This window comes from Lissotriton vulgaris, chromosome 1_1, assembly GCF_964263255.1.
Source record: "Lissotriton vulgaris chromosome 1_1, aLisVul1.2, whole genome shotgun sequence".
Lineage (NCBI taxonomy): Eukaryota > Metazoa > Chordata > Amphibia > Caudata > Salamandridae > Lissotriton > Lissotriton vulgaris.
Window position 1 is genome coordinate 1,632,077,755 of NC_141685.1, and position 9,214 is coordinate 1,632,086,968.

Genomic DNA, 9,214 nt, shown 5'->3' on the forward strand with positions numbered 1-9,214 from the left:
TACGTCTTCATGGTGGTCTCGTGTCTGTTTTATTGTTGAGTTCTTCCAGGAGAGTGTCCCATGTTGCAGCCTCAGCCCTTCCTCCCCGCTGTATCGTTCAACCCCGTGGTAATTCTCCCCTAGGCAGTGTGTACCAACGTCTATGATCCTGTCTGTGTGCTTGTGTTTTCTCAGAATAGCATCTGTTAGCATGCATGCCAAAACTACGCGTGTCTTAACAATACAGTCACTACCACTACTGTGTCTTTACCACAAGTTCATTACAACGCAAGTCATTACAATGACTTGCATCAGGGAAGCACTGGACTTTGGAATAGTTTAAATTACTATTCCAACTCCAGTCGATGTATCAGTAGGGAAGGTGTTGGACTTAAAATCCAACACCAGTCCACACAGCATTCCCTAAAGCAAGTTGCTGTAATGACTTGCTTTGTATTGGAACTTGTGGTAACATCGCAGTCGTGGTACTGTCTGCGTTGTAAAGGCACTACTATATAATGCCTACGTTGTAATAGATGTTTCCTGTTTTCTTGGTCATTCGTCCTAGTGGGGTACATAGGAGACTGTTGTGTCTGCTCTTGGATTCACCACTGATTTATATATTCCATGAACCGTGTGCAGTCCCACATCATGTGGAAAACGCCTGCTTTGCCAGTGTGACATATCGGCCATGTAATATTCGCTTTTTGCATTAGTTTGACAATGTGTTTCAGGATAAATAGGTTTGTTGCAGGTAGTTATAATGTGTATATTTGAATCTTGGGTCCTGGCGGACAGTGATGCTTTTGCGTGCCTGAGCAGACATGGAGCTGTACTTTTACCAGAAGGGGTTCATCTGAGCTAGAAAAGCCCCGCTCCTATCCCTGGCGTGCTAGCAGAGAGCCAGCAGAAGTATTCTGTCGAGGAAGTGCGCTTTTCTCCATTGCTCAACCACTAGTAGGCAAGGCCGCTCAGAGGGTTAATCCCAGCATGCACTTGGGTGGGGCCGTTAACTGAAAGATTCGCGGATGAGGGAAACAACCTTTACAACGCAACTTTTACAACGCACTACCATTACAACAAAACTTTTACAACGCAACATCCATTACAACGCATGCATTTACAACGCAACCATTACAACGCATGACACTACAACGCACACCACTACAACGCATGCCATTACAACGCAGTCATTACAACGCATACCATTACAACGCATAGCATTACAACACATAGTCCCCTTACACTATCCAACACTTACTCTACTGTTGCACCCCCTGGAGTTAGAATAGTAATTTTTACCCCTACACTATCCAATACTTACCTTACATGCAATATAATGTTATGCGTTGTAATGGGATGCGTTGTAAATGTAGTATGCGTTGTAGTGTAATGCGTTGTAAAGGTAGTTTCAGAGAATTTGTTGTAATGGCATGCGTTGTAATGGTATGCGTTGTAATGGATGTTGCGGTGTAAAAAATGCGTTGTAAAGGTAGGCGTTGTAAAAGTATGCGTTGTAACGTCATACATCCCGTGGATGTGTAATTGAAAATTCAGAGCTGTTTGGAAAGTCGCCCCTGGACTACCAAAAGCGCTGTGATGCCTTACTAATGGATGGTTGTGTGCTATACAAGTGCCAAATTATAATGAATCTGGTGATAAAGCTCGATAAAGGTAGAGCCACAACCCGCAGCCATTCCCCACGCTCTCGTTTCTGGGGTTGGGAGACATCTCTGGATATTGGCGGCTGGGAGCCTGTCAATCATGGCTGACTCATACCTCCAGAATCCTGTCTGACTAAGTCCTTGGGGGACCGAGAGCTTTCCTGGCTGACTGTATCAGGCATTCCCCTGCTGCTGATGGAGTCACACTCGGCAGCAGCCGCAGCGTGGAGCCGCAAAGGGCACCCCCCATAGGATTCAGGCTCTCATGTACCTGGCAGTGTTTTTACTCACCAGGCGAGTGGCTCGGTGGTGAATTAGACAATTCCTATCTTATAGATTTATGGCAGTCTTTACATCCTTCTATATTTACCCACTCACCTGGCACTATACACCGCAGGTTAGCCCCCACCCCCCCACATGTGCCATGTGTTATCTAAGGCAGATGTAGTCATTACAAAAAATGGTCCTTCTTTGGCACCCGACAACGATGTGAATTGTGTTATCACCCAGAAGTATACAGAACTGTATACTCTGTGTCACACTGTGATAATGTGGTCCCAATTTCTCAATTTAGATGTTTCAAGGGCTGGATATGGAGTCAGAAAAAAATGCGGTGATGTTTTAAAAGTGGGTTGTGACTTGTGAGTGTCATCTCCTGCCCTACTTTGAACTTTGTATCGTAAGATTTAAATATTTACTTTTGAGCATGTTTGAAATTGCCAAGTGAAATAATATACCTAAATACAAATAGGTATCCTTTAATAGATGCTTCGTGCAAAAAGACAAAATCAGAGCTTAATTTAAAAAAAAAAAACAAGTGCCAGAGACAGGCCCCTGCAGAAAACACTGGGCACCTGGGATTGGCCAGGTGGGATCCACCCTTAGATAATGCTCTGCCCATATCATAATCAGGCCCTAAAAATAGGGCAGCCATGCCGCTCAGTGTTAGTACAACCCATTATCAGTGCAGCATCCTTCCTGAGAATTACAATGTCAAGTGACATTAAAACTATTTCAGCCAAACTCACTTGTTCCAGTAATAATGTAGTAGCCACTCTATGAGCTCCTGAAGTACTTTTTACTGGAGCAGCTTATCAATTGCTTGACAACACATCCTAACGGTCCCTGTGAGGGAAGGTGCTGGCATGGGGACAGAATGCTGCACCGAGGTCCTGTGGTGCAGGATGGAGAGAACTCAGCCCTCCCTGCGCAGCGCACCAGGCACTGGCCCCGGGTCAGAAGCAGGATGCCAACACCACTATGGAAGTTGTAGATAGAGCTGGTAACAAACACACATCTTTTTCACCTAAAACTTTCAGCAGTTATACACGATGAATGACGAACAGACATCAGCCTACTTCAGAGCAATGCTTAGATCCAGTTATGTATCGCTTTTCTCTGAACAAACTCAGGAGCTAATTGGCTCGGAGAAGCTAGATACTTTATTAGAAGTCATATCAAGTGCCTCATTCACTAATGGTCCTGGTACCAATCAATACTTTACCTAGTGAATGCTGTCCGCTTCAAAAAGACTCTGTCTAATTTAAGACATCATGCATGGGGCCCTCATCATGCCAACTACCTGGAACAATGTTTTTTTCTGGAAAAAAGTTAAGCCCAATCTAGCACTTGTTGCTTTTGACCAATATCATTACCCAATGCGGACAACAGGATATATACCGGATTGCTAGTCAACTAGTTAGGTAAGGTTATGGAAGCATTACTCATCCCGGCAACATTGATTTGCCGAGGCAGAGACATCACAGGTGACACCAACTTTATAACCAACTCAGTTCAAACAACTCAACTCCCAATTACACTTATTGACTTAGATGCCAAAAAGGTCTTCAACTGGGTGGAGTGGATATTCCTGTTGGCCACGATGAGACGGGTGGGTTTCCTAGCACAGTTCATTAGTTGGACCCAAGCCCTTTATCGCTCTCCCTGCACAATATTTATAACCAGCAGTCAATCTTTAGTCCTTTCAACATTTCCTTGTGCTCACAACTGGGCTGTCAAGTGATTCCTTTTCTTATTGGAACCCATTCCAATTTCTCTACCCTAACATCCCCTCCAACAGTACTTTCCAAAGGGACTTCCAAAGTGTTGTCTTAGTTCGACAATGTTCTAATTACTAATGCAGAATTTTTGTAAGCTCTCCCAGCCATCAAATATCAAACTTGCGTTTTCTTATGTTTCCCAGGATATAAACTTAACTAAGAAAAGACACTGATTCTTCCTATTAGACTCAGAGATATTTCAGGAACTTTAATCATACCTCAACTCACATATTTAGGGATTCGGCTAATGCCAAGGTATTTTAAATACAGAGCCATAAATTATGAATCTGTAATCTAAGATATGACCCACTTAAAAAAATTTAAAGATCTTCCTCCAACACTGATTAGTTAATTAAACCTTTCAAAAATGGTACTCCTCCCAAAATTGCTTTTTTTGTGCCCTCTTAGTGTACCTTCTCTCACCTTCCTTTAAAAGGATTGAAGTAGACATCCCATCCTTTATTTTGATGCATGAATAAGCACTGTACACACTAAACTTTTACAATTGCTGGTTGGGGAAGAGGGCTGGACACCCCCCCAACTTAGGGCTATATTACAGGGTTTCCTTAGCCAAGAAACTAACCAAATTAATACAAGATAATTTTCCCTTCATGAACATATACTTTGAATCTCCCTTTCCCAACTGTATATTTTTGGTTATACTAACCCTCGATTCCACGTCAAGAATGTCACATTTAAGCTGCTTGCCGATCCGTGCCATGTATGGCATGAACTGAACCAGTGACAAAGAATTCCATTCTATCAAGACCTTATTTATATCAAGAATAAACCTCAATTTCCAAAGATCTTGGAGACAGCTACACATTTGCATTGGCCAAAATCAGACCTGCAATTACACCATCGGCTATGTGACCAAGGCGTTGTAAGTCTTTCCAGAATCTTTCTAGTGAATTTGCAATCCCACTCAACAAATTCTTTATATGTTTACAGATCTGTGACTTCCTCACCAAAACTTGACAACTCCGGTTGATCATATATAAACCTCCACAGCTCAGAATATCAGTACTACCTGGCATTCTCTAGTAGCTGAGAGTATCAGAATGTTCTGTTGGTCATGAAATTGTCAGACCAGCTAAATATGAAAAACTAGCCTAGATCGTTTTTCTAAATTGTGTGACAAGGTTTTCCGAATACCAGCCTGTACAAGCATCATCTCCATGAATACAAAATTATATTTTATTTTTATTTCCTCCCTACAAAGATCCTTAAGAGGTTCCTGAGTTCACGTTCAGCTTGGCAACTTCCAAGATCTAGCTCTATGCTGCTATGCGGGTGAACCTTTTCCTTGCTTCTAAACATATACTTGAAAACAGTTTCAAACAAAATTGCCCTTGTTAGTTACCCTATCAAATTCGATCCAAAAATGGGTGATGATGATGGGGGTCACCAACAATCAGAAACATGATTTCACACATTTGGTTAATCTAACTGCACTCTAATAGCGAGCCACTCATTAGCCTGACATAAATATCTGGCTGCAGCGAGATTTAGAACTTTATTATGAAGAAGAAAGACATTATAGAGTAATAAACAATGATGCACATCTGAGGGAAATGTAATAAAGACAAATTAGTAAAAACATTTGAATGTAACATGCGAGGGGGCAGGCGCTAATGATCATTTAGATTGTTCTTCCTTAAGAAAACTTGATACAAATGATGTTGTGCGATGATACGCAAGATAATGTCACTGAACTAAGTCATATATACAGAGGACTGTTCAACTAAACAATACCACGTTGCTTTCTTCTATCTCCCTGCTCCGTATCCTCATTTTTTTTCCACAGCCATCTGCATTTAACTTGCAATTAATTAATTTATTTTCTTTAAGGATTAAGCTTAACCTGAATTATGATAAGTATTTGCTTACTGCTCAGAACAAATGTGAGGACTCCTGATACCTTCATCAATCCCAAACTAAGTCATCAAACTGGTTGAATGACAGAGGCACTCATGGTTGAACCACGTTCCTCTATAACGCTCTCTTAACGATGAATGCGTCTAAACAACGCATTTCTTTACCATTCAAATTTGTGGTAAAGGCATTATTGGTAAAGGGATATGCATGGTAAAGATTACCTCTACCCCGGACCCCTCACCTGACCCTAAGCCCCAAAATCCACTCCCTATGTCTCCCCCTCATGGCCTGAGGCCTTAAACCTGCCCTTAAAACTACCCTTTCCCCTTCCCCCGGCCGAGGCCTAAATCCCTGCCCCTACCGAAAACTACCCCGACCCGAAACCCCCCACCCTAAGCCCTAAAACGCACCACTGCGCTGCCCTTAAACTAACCCCTACCCCTTCCACTGTTCTGTGACCTATACCCCTTCCCCAATTAAATTAACTACCCCATCCCCCCCCCTGCCCTGAGCCCTAAAGCCGATTCCCACCCAGGCCTTAAAACTACCGACCCCTTCTCCCTGCCCTGAGTCCTAAAACTCTGCCCCTTTCCAAAAACTACTCCTACCCCATCCCCCGCCCTGAGCCGACCCCCACTCCTAAAAAGTACCCCCACTCTGAGCCCTAAAGACCTGCCCAAAAACCACACTACCCCCCACCCGACCCTAAGCCCTAAAACCGACCCCACCCATAAAAACTATCCCCCCAAACCAGGCCCCAGCCCCACTTACCTTTCAGCATCTGGAGCTTCCTCTTCCGACGCTTTCCATTCTTCCCCCGCGCATCTGAACACTAGACCGCTCTCTGCCTGAACCACATATATGCGTGGTTGAGGTAGATGCGTGGTTCAGGCAAGAGTGGTAACGCGTGCTGGGAAACAGCGCGCTGTAAACGCCGTTTCCCCATTAAACTGAGGGGCATATTACCAACAACTAGCGATAATTTTTTTCTCTAACTTGTTTAGAGACAAAAATTATCGCCGCACATCGGCGATTTTTATCGCAGATAAACCTTGCTATTAACAAGGTTTATCGCAAATGCGATAAAAAACGGCCGAAATGCATGAATATCGCTGAAAAGTCAGCGATATTCATGCATTATCGAGCAAATGCTCTTAGCCATGTTATCCACCTCCCATTGGATAACATGGCTAAGAACTGCTCAGGGCAGGTGTTAGCTTTTGGAGATATTCGCGCTTAGCGCGAATATCTCCAAAAGTTGGTAATAGGAGATAGCGATGTTAGGGACTGTTTCCAGTCGCTAACATCTTGGCACGCCCACTTTGCATGTCATTAGTGATAAATATCACTGACATGCAAAGCAAGGCCCAAGATGGTCGCTATCTCCTATTAGCTGTCACTAACTGGTGTTAGCGACAGCTTGGTAATAGGGAGATAATTTTATCTCCGCTTTCTTGGCTTTTAAAGCCAAAAAAGCGGAGATAAACCCCCTTGATAATATGCCCCTGAGTTTTTGTGCGCTTGAGGCTAAGCAGTTAAAGACAGGGTGAAGTAAATCTTGCGGGCCTCTTAATGACTGGCGGTATTTTGAGGAGGGGAGGGAGGGGTTCCCTTCTCTACGTGGTACATTTCTGTGTTGACGTTCTATAAGAGGTGTGTGTTCTCTGGACTGGCCACAACTCTTGTATTCTGCTATCACTTACCTCGTGGGTCTGTGGTGCGTGTTCTTTGGTGTCGTCACAGCTGTTGTATTTTGCAATCACTTACCTCGTGGGTCTCTTATTAGGTGTCCATGTTTTGTTCTAACTTAAAAATAATTTCGGGAGGGTGGTTTGGTTTCTGTACAAATGTGTGAACCCCCTCAAAGCAACATAAGGCCTGTGAGAAGTAAGGGGACCCGCCAGTGTTTGGTTTTAGCCTCACTGCTGACCGAGCTGTGACACACGTCATGCTGCCCCGCCCCCTGCTGCCCTTTGACCTCTGCAGCCCCAGGGACAGGAGTTAAGCACACACAGACAGGTTCAGGCCCGGGGCTGCCTCACTCTATGTCGGGAGGGCCAGTTGGCCACAACACCTGTCTCTGCCCCCTCCGCGGCGGGGGTCAGGGCCGCCTGAGTAAACAGTGGGTGCTGAGGAGGTGCGGTGTATTTTGGGCCCCGCTCTTACATGTGCTCTCTCACCTCTCTCCGCAGGGTCCCTCCGGAGCGTGGAGGCCGCTCGTGGTCCTCGCCATCGCCACAGCTGTTGTCATCCTGTACCCGGGCCTCAAAAAAGCGCTGGACTGAAGACCCCGGAAGCCCTCTCAGCGCCCAACGAGGTCTGCGCGCATCTACAGACCCGCACCGACACACCGGCGTCTGCCGACGTCCAAATATGCACAGACATGCAAACATGAGCTAGCTGACACACACCAAAGCAGAGACCCGCAGACAGGCAACGGCACAGTGATGTGCACTGGTGTACAGCGATTCACGGACACAAACATTCATGAACACAAGGACACAAATACACGCAGACACACACAGGGCGTGCACGGACACAGGTGTGCCCTGACAGACATGCACCAACTGAGAGACTGCATTGACACACAGACGTGCAGGCATGCATGCTCCAGCACATACGATAAGTATGGCTGCATGCACCTGCACCCCTACACAGGCTTGCATTAACCTGCAGACATAAAACGAGGCCTGACTTGCACCGTCAGACAGAGGTGCACTAACACACAGACGTCACTGGTTTATATAAATGCACTGACATGCAGTTATGCTTCGATTCAAAGGCCTACACTGACATAGAAGTTTGCACTTGCAGTTAACATGTGCACAGCAATGCATATGTCATCTGCGAACATGCTGCCATGCCCTTGCAAAGAGTTGTGGGTTAATACACGAATATGCGTTAACACATGGATATGTAAAGCCATAAACATATTCACTGACACACAAACACTGATACAAACATGCATCAACAACATACATTCACTGACACAAACATGCACTTTTATTCATATATGTTAACTGACATACACTGTAATGCAGGCAAGTGCTCATAGATACATCGCTACACACGTTGACCAGCAGCAGATATGCATTCAGACATGCATTAATACAGATACATGCATTCATGCATGCTTTAAACACAAATCAGAATGTACAAACGTGTTAAACATACTTAGACTTACATATAGTTATCAGCACACAAACATGCATTTACCTGTAAGCATACAATGGCAACAAAGATTCAGTGACAAACGCACAATGATGTAGCCATGTATTGCCACATACACACACACTTCATCAACAGACATGAATTCAGACATGCATTCCCCCAGAGACTTGTATTCAAACACCAATATGCATTGACACACATGTATTGCCAACTGCATTACAAATATATTTTAGTGGACATGAATTTACAGACAAATATTGACTTAAATGTATAAACAAAAACATTTGCACACACTATGTGATGCTACTCAGAGACATGTATTTACATGTAGGTTCAAAGCGTTAAACGTATTGACACAGAAACGTAACTTGAATGAATGAATGTATTGTTTACTTAATTAAAAATTACATTCTGTCACAGTTAAAACACTTCGATCAGAAGTAGCATTGTAAAACATTTTAA

At 44.1% G+C, this 9,214-nt stretch overlaps 1 protein-coding gene across 1 annotated transcript in view; it reads left to right on the plus strand.

Moving 5' to 3' along the window:
• LOC147750954 (coiled-coil domain-containing protein 136-like) overlaps positions 1–7,940 on the plus strand; it is a 195,191-nt gene extending 187,251 nt beyond the window's left edge. The window contains exon 9 of the mRNA XM_086918859.1: positions 7,774–7,940. Coding sequence (XP_086774985.1) covers positions 7,774–7,866 — 93 coding nt within the window. The 3' untranslated portion in view covers positions 7,867–7,940. The remainder of the gene's footprint in view (positions 1–7,773) is intronic.
• Positions 7,941–9,214: the final 1,274 nt, after the last annotated feature.